Source organism: Falco punctatus (assembly GCF_963210335.1).
Source record: "Falco punctatus genome assembly, chromosome: 1".
NCBI classification, from domain to species: domain Eukaryota; kingdom Metazoa; phylum Chordata; class Aves; order Falconiformes; family Falconidae; genus Falco; species Falco punctatus.
Window position 1 is genome coordinate 86,286,694 of NC_137580.1, and position 15,276 is coordinate 86,301,969.

Sequence of the window (15,276 nt, forward strand, 5' to 3'; positions counted from 1 at the left end):
GGCAGAAACCCAAGTCCCTGGGCCAGCACTTCAGCCGTATGTTCTATAGGTGACAGTCACACAACTGAAGAGACAAGAAAGAGCAACCAGTTATTTTATTCAAAACTTTTAAAAAGTTAATAGACAAAAACTGGTAAATTACTCTCATTGTGTCAATGAGAGAGACATCACAATGGTTTCCTCTTGCCCCCCCAACTTGCACTAGACAAGGATCATGTTTTGTTCCCCTACTCACCCCAGTTCCCTTGAAATCATCCTGATGTAGCAGTCCGGTATTGAACTGTGTCACTAGGTTGTGTGCCACAGTTGTGCTTCATCCAGCTCTGACAGGAGCAAGTTTAGGGTCTCATCAGTGTTCTTGGTGGTGAGAGAACCTAACAAGTTACTTACACTTGCTATCCTACACAGTATGTGCTCTATCACCAAGGCACACTATGCATACAGGGTGACATTTTTCAGCGTTCCAGGTATGACGTGAGGCAGCTAGGTTACGCCACCGGTTCAGGGGCCCAGCAGGCACCCTAAGGTGAAATGCACACGGGCCCTCCCTGGTTCCTGGCCACCCGCTTTTTCCCTAGCACCAGTCCAGCAGTGTCAAGAGCTGTGCAAAGGAGCCACCTGAGGTGTCCTGCCCGACACCTGCACTATGCACCTGGCCTGGACAAGCCACCCCACCAGTATTTTTTTCACCATTCAGGCACCAGTAGGTTTAAGCAGCTGTTTGCCCCAACACCGCAGAAGCTCTGACACAAAGTACCACTACGTTGAACTCAGTGGCTAAAAGCAAGGTATCAGCAAGTACAGATCACTGGGAGAAAGCACTCCAAAACCGTCAGTCAGTCAGGGACTGGCAGCACTTTCAGAAGATCGCTGCTTTCCTTTCCTTCTGTCTTACTGCTACAAACACCTCCCTACATCCTGGTACAGACCACATTTTAGTTAAAGGCTTTATGAGACTGAATAACGTTCAGAACAGCTTAAAAGTACTTCCTGAGGATGGAGGAACACTTAATAGAAGCAGCAGTTAATTCTAGCACCACAGCTCCGAGGCAAATGGGTTTTGACCCTCTTTGCTTTATGCTGGCAACCTCCTGTCAAGAGTTTACATGTGCTTTTGGGGGCAGAGGGGAACAACGACACAACATAAACACACCCTCAACAGCTGACAAAAACTGAAGCCTTATCCCTTTGTCCTTTGAACGGCAGAACGCCCTGTTCGTCACTCCTTCTGCAGGAGCTGAAACAAGCTGTCTCGCCTTCAGTTTTAGCCGCAGTGTGACACGAGGCTGTTCCGTCCAGTTCCCACACCAATTGCTTTCCTGCACAAGAAAAACATCCACAGGCGCAAGCTTTGGTTACAGAAATTCACGGTGGGGTGGGGGGACAGTCAGTGCTCTTGCAACAGCTGAGCAAACATTCAATCTCTTTGTATTCCACAGCTCAGCTTGGAGTTTTGGGGAATACTTGAGGACTGGACAGCTTCAGGCTTACAAAGATTTCTTCTTTTCTGGACTGAAAGGCAGATATGAATACGTATGAAGGAGGCAAGGGGCTAAAGGACATTTTAAGACAGGATCACACCCCAACATAACAGATAAAAATCTAGTGGTACCATAGCTGAATGTACTAGTGCAAAGAGACTAGAGGCAGCTCCTGGACAGCCGTCAGTTTTGCTCATTCAGGTGCGTGTGATTTTATCTGGAGGCATGAAACCTGTGTCACCCAGTGTTCGAAGTGCCACTCTTCCATTCGGACGTATCACCAAGTGAGTTATACTGCCATTGTTAAGGGACATTCGCAGCCAGCCTTCCGGGGGGAACTGCAATGCTCTATTGAAAAAACCCACAAACATATTATTCATTCATGAACAGTTATATTAAAATGAGCTCACAGCATCACCACCTGTTCCACATAAGGGGAAGGAAAGAAAGAAAAAAATGAGATTGTCGGTCATTCTGCAGCTTGCATGCAAATGCTCCACAGTCAGCCTTGGAAAAAATATTCCCTTGTGCAACTGATATGAAAACAACAGTGCTGGACGGGACCAGTGCCAGCAGCGCCCTTGCATAAGCAGAGTCCAGCAGATGGGTATGATTATTGTAGCCAGGATTAATTCAGATCAACAGAAGGTAGAAGCTATAGCGTAGTCAGGTTGCTGGGAGTGCTCTGAGCAACCTTGTAACAAACAGGACCATAGACAGCATAGGTTTAAGTCAGTCACAGACACTGCAGCAACGCACACCCGCGTGCCGTTCCTGACAGGTAGGGAAGGGCTCACCGCCCTAGTGGCTGCCTCCACGCGCCAGCGGCACAGGGGCAAACAGCACCTTTTATGCACTACTTCGGCCTTATCAACACGGGTAGGTACAGAACAGCAGCAGAGACAAGGATTCATTCTAGCTGTTCACATCACCTATGGAAGAAATTTACCACAGCTACCTTCCATCAGCTGTGTTGTTTCCCAGAAGTGGTGAGAAAAAGCGCCTTGTGCTTTTTTTGTAGAAATACAGTATCGTAGCTAGTCTCAGCTATTCTAAAATTCCTAAACAAACAGCCTCAGGAGCTCAACCAATTGTAGTAAACAGCTGTAAAAAAATCATCGTGTTGTCTCAAACATCTTTTGCCTCAGATACTGAGGAATAACTCCTTTTTGGCTCTTAGAAGAGACTTTTAAAAAGGCTAAGAAATGAAATAACAGCTACAGTCAAGCTCTAGATTCAAAGGGAATGCTACACGGTCTGTGTTCAATTGTGCTATCAGACAGCCTGGAATAGAAGGCACAGAAGTGAAGTTAAAAAGAAGAGGGAAGAAACTGCAAAGAGAAAAAACTTATTTCAGAAAAAAAGTATTTCAGGAAAAGCGTAGGCCAGCAGCAAGATGATCTTTTTTGGCACAGAAAAGAGTATTCTTTTTACCTGATCAATAACTTTAAGTATAGCAATTGTGAAGAGCTCTAAAGCAGTCCACTGAGCAGACAGGCTAGCATTTAACTAGCTCAGCTAAATAAAGCCAACTGAAATTGTTGTAGGTATTGATCAGATTAAAGTTTAATCACATCTGTCCTGCTCAAGACAAATTATCTTACAGACAGTGCTTTGTTGATAGGGAAGAGGAATAAAGCAGACTCGGCTGACTAGATACAGAGACAGGCAAAGATCCAGAACTATTTTCTCCTTTGTGAACAACCTTGATGTTAGCGGAAAGATCTGCTCTCCCCTTAATCCAATACTGGATGTATTAGTGTGTTTTTGCAGTAACAACTTGAACATAATATAAAAATTTCCGTTAGTAAAGAATTCCCTAAACTAAATCAATCTTTCATTATGTAAGATCAAATTCGTATCACCTCAAAAAGACGCATCCAGTCAGATGCTATATTTGTTGCCTTTTCCAACAGCCTACACAGGCATTGTCCTCGGGTTTATGGGAAGCACAAGCGTATGGTATTAAAGAGACTGTTCAGACATACAAAAAGGTTTTGAGTCTCACCGATTCAGCCATTTTCACTTTGGAACTAGAATCAAAAGTGTTCTAATTCTCAAATGTGTCCTGTACCTGCAAATTAATCCTGTGCTGAAGCTGCAGAACCAGCTGCTCACAATACAGGCACCAATCTCCAGCTGCTTCAAACCAGCCAAATCACATCTTCTAGCTCAGCAGTGCCATAACCCAACACAATTTCAGTAAAACTATGACCTCTTAAACACCACCAATTGACATGCAGCCCAACACATACCTACACACAATATAGCGGATCACGTTGGCATGGCAGACAAAGATCTCATAGCTGTCTTCTTCCTGCTTTGCGTCAGCTCTATGAATGAAGTTTCGAAAAGCAGCCTCAATTCGAGCTCCATCTTCGTAGTACTGCTAACAGCACAGAGTTCAGAATTAAATACAGCTCAGAGCAACACGTGCCACTGCCTGCCTTTGCAGATGGGCTGCCACCTTCTACAGAGTTCTTCTTTACAGAGATGCACACCTGAGGCTGAACTAATAGTTAGGGACTGTCAAGTTATTTTAACTGTCCTGTACACTTACTGGGGAGGAGAAAAGTATGCAGTTATCTAAGGTGTGTGATAAAAAGCATCAGGTACAGACACTGCAAGTTATTACTACTGTCAACATGAAGTATACTTAAAAAAAAACCCCAAAACATAATAACTGAAGGAAAAAAAATAAAATATCTTAAAGTTACCACAGCTTCTGGTTTCCAGTGAGAGACCGGAGGGTCTGGTTCTATGGGTGCTCCCTCTCTCAGCAGATCAGTACTAATTTTTTTGACTCCTGAAATATTAAATACACATTCAGAAAGGACTTATTACTTCACATGCCACTGCAAACAGGCTCACAACTCTACGATTAATACATTTTTCATATTCTATCTTCAAGGAAGTCTTCCTCTCCACCCTAAAGACCATTTTAGTCTACACACATCCTATCAAGGGGTGTGAATCTCTCCAACAAAGCTATTCTGTCATCAGCAAAACAAAGTTTATTCCAACTGAGAACAGCCAAACCAGCTTGGCAAAGCAAGTTGAGTCTTCCCAGCCTGCTGCACTTGGCAGAAACGCATTAGCAAGGATGTTAATCTAAAGATGTATGTCAGTTAACTCTTACGGCTAATTAATGTTAATGCTACACTTTTGATATTTAATATTTATTATTATTTAGGCCGGGGGGGTTGGTTTGTTTGGTTTTTTTTTTTTGTTTTGCTGGTTTTGGGAGTTTTTTTGAAGCAGCACATTTAAGAAAACAAACACAGAATGATAAGAGAACTGACATTCAGCCAGTCATACCTGAACATCTACTAAAATACCAGACAGAATTATGTATAGTCAAATACCTTTAGTTCAGATTCTGGTATGTCTGAACAGCAGGAGAAAAAAAAACAAAATGAAAACCAACCAGTAAAACAAAACAAGACAACCAAAAAACCACAACCACCCAAACCCCCTTATAAACAAAGCCCTCACGTTAAAAAAATCCCTACACCTTTTTGAGTGTGCTACATCTTCCCCTGCACACAGGACAGCGCAGCACACAGGAAGGGCCAGTTAACTAGCCCAGCAAGAAGCATCACCACCAGAACTGGTGTTTATGACACCCTTCTCTCCTGTGCTGCTGCCCACAGAGGCTGAGGACTGAGCCAATCCTGACGACCTGTGACAGACTGCTTTACAAAAGGTGTAAAGTGAAGAGCAACCAGCAGAGCTCCCCTACACAGCAGCACATGCAGGTAGCAGCTAGTCACTCAGAGGGGCAGGCCCCTCTGTATTTTTAAAGATGAACTGGAAACAAGCAGAATTAGGGTTGTTAGTTTCACGCAGGGCTGGAGGTTGGCTAAAATAACATCTTGACTTTAAGGACAAAATTAAATTTTTACTGGAAGCAGTTTTAAGGATCAGAAGACAATGCAAAATTAAGGGAAGACACTCACCTGGGAGATGTTTGCTTATAATTTCAGTTGTTTCAGTTGCTCTAGTCATGGAGGAGTGGATAATCTGATCAAATTTTAATCCCAAGCTTGCCAGTCTGCGTCCAGTCAGTTCAGCCTGCTCTCGACCTTAAAAACGATACTCATTATATAAATTGGTGACACTCACATAAGCGCCTCACACAAACTACCAGAAAAGTTGTGCAGTAGACATAAAAGGTCTCATCAATGTCAGGTTTTCTTCTTTTCAAAAAGTAATTGGAAAAATTTTTCACCATTCATTTACTTACTCAGACCAAATTTATTGGCTGGACAATTTCTAGTTGTATTTCCATAAGCAGGAAAAACTCAGTTTTTTGTTTGTTTTTTTTTAATTAAAAACCCCCACCCAAATACACATCAAAACTTTATTCAGAGACTTTCACTAAAGTATTCAGTATCCCTGCTAGCCCCATCCCAAGGGGGTCATTTCCAGTTAAGAGAGAGCGCTGACCCAAGCCAGCTGCCACCGCTGTTCAGGACAGTGCTGAACAGATCCACTCAGACCTGATGGTGCATTTTTCATCAAGGCCACATTGGCTTGGAAAGTTCAGAACCACAGCACGTGGGTATCCTAGGGAAGGCTTTACTCCATCTTTCAGGTAGGTAGGTGAAAAGACAACAGTCAGTAATTGACCCAAGGCACAGGATGAGACAGGATTAAGACTATACCTTGTTACCAGTTTAAAATAGCACCTTGGTCCTGAAATTAGCATTTCACTCCTGTTTGCACACTGGTGCTTAGGACTGGGGGGGAGGAATGTGTTTACACTAAACATTTGGCACCAGATTTCCAAAGCATCAAGCAGCACAGTGCAATAATAATTCTTACCCCCTAGAAACTGTTAGCGTACATCTCATCAAGAAAGTGTCTGATTAAGCAGGACTGATGAGCAGTATTCCCAGAAACAGTGCTTATTAGCAAGAGTGAGATATATTTTATGAATTAACACTCCAACTGAAAAGAAAGTCCAAGGTACTTTTTTTCCCCTTTATAAATCAGCAAACTAACAGAAACCTTTTAAGAGAAAGCTATCCCAAAGTCAGTTATGGAGCTAAGTTTACAAGCCTTAGCCCTGCGGAATTATGTCAGCCGGCATGAAAATCTGCTCAAGCAACCTTAAGATAACTGGAATTTTCCTTTGCAAAGCTCCTTTACAACTGAGTGTGTTTAGAACTCTATAAAGCACATTTTAAGGTTTGGATTTAGAGGATCAAAAATGGAAAAAACAAACTTATTCACGACATCTTTCTGCCACAAAGGATCCAGAAAGTGGATTAAATTTTGGCAGTGAGACCCAGAGCAGAGATTAATTACTGACCCATACTCATCAGGATGGCAGCATGTGAAAAGTAATTTTCCCAAAATGCAAAGTACAATGCTTCTAGTAATACGTACCAAGTGGGGTCAGAGTTCTGTCTTTATCAGCCCGGCCATCCAGATTATACTGAGAATGACGGATAAGGAATATGTGCCTGGTGGCTTTTGCCTTGCAGTGATCTAAGCGCGAGGCAAGTTCTTCTTCCCCAGTTTCCTCATTTTTCTTTTTCAGATTGATAAGAGCCAGTGGTTCACGTCTAAACAAACACAATTAAAATGTCGGTTTTAGATAGGTGAAACTAAAAGGCAGAGGAATTTTACAGATGGGTAGTCTTGCCTTATTTCTGGATACAGTTGAAGTACTAAAATTGACTATTTAGCCATCTATATCGCAAAACTGATTCAAATCATTGTGCTAGAGCTATAAATAAAAGCCTGCATTAAAAAAAAGTTAAAAGGTGTAACTGCCACAAATAAATTTGCTGTTTAGCAACAGCTATCTCTCAGTTGATTCTTGGAAGAAAAGAAGAAAGCAACAAACGCAACAGAAAAAGTTAAATCCTAATACACAGAGATGGTGTACACTAAAACATAGAAAGCTACTGTCTGTCCATCTGTCTGGACAAGATTATAAACACTAGCACACTTTATACTCAAATTCCTTTGATTCAGTAGTTGTTCTTGGGATTTTCACTGATTTTCAAGCATATGGGATTTCATGATTTCCAGGTATAAGGGTAGGTTTTTGATGAGAAAAATCTAACCATGAATGATACCCAGGAAAAGAGGAACAGGTTTTGACCGATCACAAAGGAAAGAAAATGTTCTATATCTAAAAGGCCCTGTGACAACACCTATAAATTTTGCACTTTATCAATCATGTTTACATCAAATAATTAAAACACACTCCCCCCATCCAACAATATCTTAAGAAAGGCTCCAACTTTCTTCAGTGCACATTGAGAATTATTCTGTGCTTTAAACTAGGTCATATCAGGTCTCTCCAGTAACATTTTTTTATCTTTCAGATTTATTTTTATCCTTTCATCTTTGCTACCACTCTCCCCACATGCCACTTTAATCTTTCTTCCACTTTGTCACGTTGCACACCAGTATCCCTTTCCTGCATACCACAACCGTTCCTCTTGCACATCACCCAGACAGTTGACCCGGTTCCTCAAAACAACACCTGTCACAGTGGATCTTCCTCTCCCTCCCCAGTGTCACAGATTAGTGCTACAGACTTCCCGCTGCTGACACCAGCACTGCACTGTCATCATCCACCCTGTCCAAACCTTCCACAGATCAGTCTTCTGGTCCCCTCTCTGCACTGATCCTCTACCCCATTAATACAAATCCTTTTGCTACAGTCTCTCCTCCTCAGAACTTTTCCCTTGTTCTCCTACCTAAAGAACAGTCAATTTATTTAATTAATACCAGACCTCACTTCTTCCATTATTATAATTAAACTTTTTTTTTTTTTTACATAAGAATTTTTTTTAAACCAAGAGTGTAATTTTTGTTCAGTTTGAGACGAGGTCATCTGGTCATAGAAAACCGCTGCTTCACATACCTATTCCTACAGTTCACAAGAAGACTGGCTTTACAAAGCCCTGCATCCATCTTGCCTTAGTAAAGACATGATTTCCATTAAACACTGAGGCTCAACACATTCCTTAAGCTCTTAACAAGGTTCAGCAAGACAACTGATTTGAAGAATCAGTCAGCAATATAGAGGCGAGCGGAGGTTATCGTTATTCAGCAGCGCTAGGTGCATGGGGATCGCTCCACCAAAGTCATGCACACCGAGGGGACTTTTCAGTCCCCCCTTTATACAAGCTACTCATACCTATTCATTAGTTTTCCAAGAAATTGTTTACATATTCATTACAATTCTGAGAATTCATTTACACATCTTGTGCCTGGGCAGTGTCCTTGAGGAGTTGTCTCTGCGCAGACTCTATTCCTTAGCGGCCATGTTTAAAGTCTCCATCTTCACCACGTTGCATGTACAACAGGAATCTAAGACAAAATGTCCCTTCTAAAGACAACCAACCCAAGGACTTAGCAGTCTGTACATCTGTCATGTGGCAATAAGGGTCCTTGGACATTGATTTAAAGAATCAATCACCAATATTTGAGTTAGCGGAGGTTATCTTTATTCGGCAGCGCTGGGTGCATGGGGGATCACTCCACCAGTGTCATGCACACCAAGGGAACCTTTCAGCCCCTTCTTTATACAAGTCACTCATGTCTATTCATTAACTCATTAACATATCTCACACCTGGACAATTAGCATATTCCTATTCAAGGACCTGGTATATCTTCAAGTTAACAACATTAACATATCTCCTGCCTGGACAATTTGCACACTCCCTATGTCATCCATTCAAGGATTTAGTACATCCTCAAGTCAACAATAAGGGTCTCCTCAGATAAACATGAGCACACCGTTCTTTAAATAAATCATATATGGCCCCCTTTTCTAACAACTATTGTAAATTCTTTTACAACTATAAAAAATCACTATGCCCTATGATCATTCTTTGACAGCTCCGAACAAAACGTTGAAGTAATACACATATAAGTATTCCTAAAACTATTACAGTAAGTATTATAACAAAAGCATGTTTAACCATCATGTAAAACCTGAAACCTGTTCCATATCTTATGGATATCTGTTTCAATTTGATTACTTTGGTCTATGTATACATCCAGTAATCATTCCACCCATCAGATTGGGAACAAGTGTTTTGCCCTGGGTTTCCAGGACATGCTCCCCCTGTCTTGCTTTGAGCTTTCCAACGCAGTTATTATCACTTTTCATAAATATTGTGGTGGTTAGGCTTAATATTTGTAAATCAAATCTGGGACCCAAGTCATATGTTTTATCATCAAATAAGCAACATCCTCCACCATCGTCTGGCTTTTTCCAAAAGTCTGGCCAGGTAGGCCATTTGTCATCAAGATAATTCCAGTTTTGAGAGGCCATCCCGTACAGGGGTGTTGCCAGGCTTCCTTTAGGAAGAGAGGTACATATCCAGCATTCCTTAGCTTTGGTAGCATTAACAATCATTTGCAATGTTTGAAGACAGGTATTGTTTACCCACCTTCAGTTTCTTAGATTCCTGTTGTACATGCAACATGGCGAAGATGGAGACTTTAAACATGACCGCTAAGGAATAGAGTCTGCACAGAGACAACTCCTCAAGGACACTGCCCAGGCACGAGATATGTAAATGAATTCTCAGAATTGTAATGAATATGTAAACAATTTCTTGGAAAACTAATGAATAGGTATGAGTAGCTTGTATAAAGGGGGGACTGAAAAGTCCCCTCGGTGTGCATGACTTTGGTGGAGCGATCCCCCATGCACCCAGCGCTGCCGAATAACGATAACCTCCGCTCGCCTCTATATTGCTGACTGATTCTTCAAATCACATTAAAATTTAAGCAATAGTCTAATAACAAGAAGTTCCATTGCTCTTTCACAGGATACTTCTTTTGATTCAGTAAAAACTATACTGCTGGAAAGACACATTAGGAAAATAGAAAAAACACCTGAAAACTTAAAGTACATTTGTCAAGTAACATAGGGATTAATTCGTCCTATGGCAGAAACACACAAGAAACACCTGAGTGCAAGTCCTGCTCTCTCCCCTCCAGCACCTCTGAAGTTACCTGATGGTAACACATACTTGGAAAAGCAACAGATGCTTTAACAAGTCATGAGAAGTTAATCAAGCTTAACAATATTTTTAGCATAAGCTAGTTTTAGAAAGTTTAAGAGCAGGAAAACTTTTAATACTGCTAAGACTAAGTAGGTTCGTTTAGGCCACTGGAACTTACAAGCTGACAACTGCAGTTTTCTGCATTCTCTTACCAAAAAAAACCAACCCACCCAAGACCATAGCTGGTCAGAACTTGCCAAAAAGCAATAGCAATGTCAGGGACCATCTTTAAACCAAATTAAAACAAAAGTATCACTTAATCCATGACAGTGCCCTTTTCACCTTTTTTCCAGGAAGCCCTGCAGTCACTGAAATGTAGTCAGCCTGACAAATGTCTTAATTCTTGCAACATACTTCGAAATCCAGATATTTCTAATAAACCTATCTGCAAGCACCACTCAGAAAATATAGGAAATTACCTGAAGCCCAGAAATTTTGTCAATAATTCAGAGCTTGTTTTTTTTCCCCTCCCACACCAAGCTTCCCAGTTAACAGAAGCTTAGTTAAGAACAGCTTTCAGGTAAAGTATTTTACATGAATGAACCTATACCTAGCCTTCTCCAAGATCTGAGCTGTACAATTCCTGTGCAAGCAGCATAGACCAATTCAGCATCCTAGGTGTAACATCGTATCAGATCAACAGGGAGTCTGAAAACAAGACACTTGCATTCTTTTGTTTCAAACTTGAAAAGCCACCAGTTGTTAAGAATACTGCAATATCTGGTTATTCACTTGACTTTGTAAATCATTCCCTGCCCCCAAAGAGAAGCAGTCAGACACTCTGTGTATAAGCCATTTAACAACTTTACATGTTACAGGTTTTTGCCAACGTCATCCGAAAATCAAAATTAAGATTTCAATGAGGTGTAGCCAAAGCCATATCACACCAAATGGTAGACACTAAGCACTAACTGATCTGTGATAATACACTTCTACTGTTTGCACACTATGATGAACAGTGGTATTAACTGCTATTAGCTATATTTGTTCAGGCAATTGTGACAGCTACATCCGTTACAGTACAACCCCTACTTCCTGGTCTGGAAAAAAAAAAAAAGTTACAGGAGTCCAAAAGTACTTTATAATCCCTGAAGAAAATCTACCTTTCAGCAGAACCAGACAGGGAAGGATCAACAAAGTTAAGCCTGTTAAAAAAATAGCTTTAGTACTTCCCTCAATATAACTGTGTACCCAGATGTAAACTTGTTTAATTAAAAGTTACGTTTTTATGATCTGAGCGTACATAGCCCTGTTTATATGAGCATTTGATTCTGTAGCAGCATCACAACAATCAAAATGGGATGCATCATACAATAGAAATCTGTTGGCGCTTAAGTTTGGATTTACTGTGATTAAACCGGAGCCTGACATAAATCTCCCTGGGGAGGTAATTCTACCAGACGGAAGCTAAATGAGCCAAAGCTCAATACAGATATTTGCACATTCTAATTAATCAGAAAAAAAATGTAGTTAACCCTTCGGGGAATGCGTTTCAACACTATGAAGAACACAGCTAAGTTAGGTGCAAAGCAACGTTGCCTTCACAAGGATTGAAGAGCAGTAACGCGCAGTTTCACGGCGCAGGCCTACCACCCGCCTCGCACGTGTATTTGAAATACGGGAAAAGCCCAAGGGCACCGTCATCAAAGAGCAAAATCCCGGTGCGGATGCAGCGCCGTGCCAAGGCCCCGGCAGACCCGCTCCGCCCGCAGCTCCCACACGCGGGGGCTGCTCTGCAGGGGGCACGGAGCGCCTGCAGCGGCGGCCCCCCACCAGCGGCCAGGCGCCACAGAATTCCAACAGTTTTCAAGGATTTTCAAGACTATTCAAGAATTTCAACCCTATTCTGCTTTGAGCGCTTTAGCACCTACAGTTTTACCTGGAAATGTCTCCCGACTAGACGCCGGGGGGCGGGCCTGCCCGGCCGCCTCAGGGCCGCCCCCGGACCGTTCCCGCCCAGCCCGGGCTCCCCCCCCCACCTTCCCAGCCCCTTCCCGCCCAGCCCGGGCCCCCCTCCCCCGGCCACCCCGCCCCCCTCTTCCCGCCCAGGCCGTGCACCCCCCCGGGCACTCACCGCCCCACACGCGGCTCCGGAGGGGGGAGGCTCTAAGGGGCCCCTCCCGAGACCCCCGGGAGCGGGGTCCCCACCCATGCGGGCAAGGGAGGCCCCAGCGCACCGACCTGTCCCAGTTGCTGTCCCAGTAGCTGCCGGTACCGGCGGGTCTCTCGATCCAGCCGGGGGCCGGCGGGCAGGAGGCGGCGGCGGGCGGCAGCAGCAGCAAACCCGGCGGCGCCGCGGAGGCGGGTGTAACGGCGGTGGCGGCGCTCCCTGGCCGCGGCTCGGCGTCCCCGCCGCGGCCCGGCTGCTTGCCCACGACGACTGCGGAGAAGAGGACGGAGCCGCCGGCCAGCCCGCAAGCGGCCAGCGCCAAGGCGCGGCGGAACGACATGGCGCGGGCGGCGGGCCGCGTGCCCCCTCAGCCCCGGCGCCGCCCGCCGAGCGCCGCGCAGCGCGCGTCCCGCCCCGCCCCGGACGGAGCGCGGCGCGGGGCAAGATTCCTCCGCGAAGGCGCCCGGGGGGGCTGGGGCCTGCGGCCCTCGCGGGGGCAGTGACCCCTCCCCACCCGCCCTCAGCCGGGGCACTCGAGCCCGCCGCACGCCGGGCCTCGGGCGTAGTTAGCGCGGAGCCCTGAGCTGGTTCACGCAGGGACCCGTCTCAGAGCCAGCGCTGGCTTCCCGGCAGCGGGAAGCGGCAGCCTGGGCTGGGGAAGGGCAGGTGGCCCCCGGGGCCGGCTAGCGGGGGGCGCCCCCCGCTGCCCTGCACCGGGACCCCGCCCGCGGGAGCGGGAGCGCGAGCGCGGGGGGGCGCTGGGCCCCGGTCAGCCTCGGTGCTGCCCTCGGCCTCGCAGCTGGGGCCCTGGGAAGAAGCGGGACGGAGCCCCTGTTTGCTGAGCTGACACCCAGAATTCAGCACCAGTTTCTACCTGTGCCTTGCAGAAATGCTGCTGAATGTGGGTCTGGGGGTGCCGGCAGGCCTTACAGATGCCATTATTCAACCTTTGCATATTGAATTATACACCCTTATCACTCCTGTCCACCTGTTGGAGCCTCGCCCCCACACCCACGCTCCCCACACCACAAGCTGCACTGTGTGCGTTACACCCCTACCACTCCAGCTGGATAAGGCCCAGCTGGGTTCCAGCTGCTGTGAGCAACTCTGGCACACCTGACAGGAAAGCCTGTCCCTGCCGAAGCACAGGGAGCTGATCCTGTTCTGCGTCGCCGTGCTGCTAACAGGCTCCTGCAGCTGCAGGACCCACAGCAGGACCACAAGGACACTGTGCCAGCCCAAAAGACGATGAGCTTTCTGCTAAAGGACTTCAACCACGTCCCAGCCTTCCCAGCTGAGTGGCTTTCCGCTGCCCACCGCTCCGTGTCTCCGTCTCACACACGCGTGGCACAGGCGACAAAGACACATTGCACAGGTCCTTGGGCTCTGGGACATCTGACAGATCAGCAGTGGCTGCCAGGGGTCAGACAAGTGAAACAGGGACCCTGGTGAAAATATGCTACAGACTAGAGGTTTTTTTCTCCCTCCTTTATCCTTCTTACCCGCCTTAATCTCTATATTTAAGGTCTTCCACTGTTTCTTCTTAGATAGCTTTGAAATTTTAATTTGATTATTTTTCTTTAGTTTATCTCAGGAGTATTATCCCTTATCATAGAGGCAAGCCTGTGTATTTATACTGTGTATGTTCTTTCTTACCAAGAGCCCAGAAGCAAAAAGTCTTATTTTCAAAACTTCCCATCCACTTGTAGCATGGTTCTTTCCTCCCGTTCTCAGACTCCTAGCTTCCTGCAAGTGACTTGTACATATTTTTCCCCCATAATGCCTTTTCTCTTTTATCCCTCATAACACTCATTCTCCATTAACTGTCCCACTTGTACCCTACCTCTCCCCCTCCAGCCTGCCCTCTAACCCGAACCCCAGCTGCTGTATTTGACCTCCAACAACTCACAAAGGAACAAACTGCACCCGATACCATCAGTCACCTGGGGTCAGGCTGGAGCTGTGTGGGACTGATACTACAATTCCTGATAAATCTCTCAATGGCTTGAACTGAATTCTAAAATCAGATGGTTCAGTTTGAAATGCCAGTGCAATTCAAGGTGCATCAATTGCACAAATAATCTGACCCTTGAAGTCAAAATCCCAGTAAAGACTCAGGCAAGTTTCCTGAGTGAGTGACAGTGGCATCAACTTACACCAGGGCTGAACTCAGCTCACCGCTAAAAAAGTTTGAGGCTGTTGTTAAGCAACAGTCAAAACTGCTTCCTCAGCAAAAATGTATCACTGAACATCTGCGCAACCTCATTGCACTAGAAAATGAAAATGGATAATATTGATTGTTTGCCTCAGTGCTGCATTTTGGATGTCATTCTTCGGCAGCAACACTTCACCATCAGAAATTTCCTGTGCATATGCTCACATTCTGTTGTTTATTTTTGCTTGGTTTAGGTACTAATGCATTTATGCAATTTATGTGCAAAAGTCTTTTGGGATTATCTTAGCTTTTACTCAGTCAGTCCAAAAATGTTATTTTTAATTAGATTATGTTTACCATTTTGTAAAACTTGCAATACAATTAGGTTTAAAAAAAATCTCTTAAACCAATTTTTTGAAAGTTACGACTAGCTTGAATATACACTCCTGCATTACATTAATTACTACTTAACTTCTCAGTCT

The 15,276-nt window shown here is 44.7% G+C and overlaps 1 protein-coding gene across 3 annotated transcripts; it reads right to left on the reverse strand.

The window, feature by feature from the left end:
- Positions 1-80: 80 nt before the first annotated feature.
- PGAM5 (PGAM family member 5, mitochondrial serine/threonine protein phosphatase) lies at positions 81-13,067 on the reverse strand. Of its 3 annotated transcripts, none has more exons than XM_080374013.1 (6): positions 12,711-13,067; positions 6,876-7,054; positions 5,441-5,566; positions 4,199-4,287; positions 3,711-3,870; positions 81-1,860 (listed from the first exon to the last, which is right to left on the reverse strand). In XM_080374013.1, the coding sequence occupies exons 1-6, from the start codon at positions 12,977-12,979 to the stop codon at positions 1,679-1,681; spliced, it is 1,005 nt and encodes a 334-aa protein (XP_080230139.1). In that variant the 5' UTR covers positions 12,980-13,067; the 3' UTR covers positions 81-1,678. The 3 variants fall into 3 exon arrangements, with proteins under 3 accessions (XP_080230139.1, XP_080230138.1, XP_080230137.1); XM_080374012.1 differs by having other exon boundaries at positions 81-1,829; positions 3,737-3,867; positions 12,711-13,063; XM_080374011.1 differs by having other exon boundaries at positions 81-1,829; positions 3,737-3,870; positions 12,711-13,061.
- Between the last annotated feature and the right edge of the window lie 2,209 nt (positions 13,068-15,276).

What these genes read in the sequence shown, in the direction of transcription:
- PGAM5 (XM_080374013.1), bottom strand. Translation starts at nt 12,979, where the DNA reads ATGTCGTTCCGCCGCGCCTTGGCGCTGGCCGCTTGCGGGCTGGCCGGC. An exon ending in CAGAACTCTGACCCCACTTG is followed by an intron (nt 5,567 to 6,875) that starts GTACGTATTACT and finishes ATCGTTTTTAAG; the next exon opens with GTCGAGAGCAGGCTGAACTG. An exon ending in GTTGGGCTGCATGTCAATTG is followed by an intron (nt 1,861 to 3,710) that starts GTGGTGTTTAAG and finishes ACTGTTCATGAA; the next exon opens with TGAATAATATGTTTGTGGGT.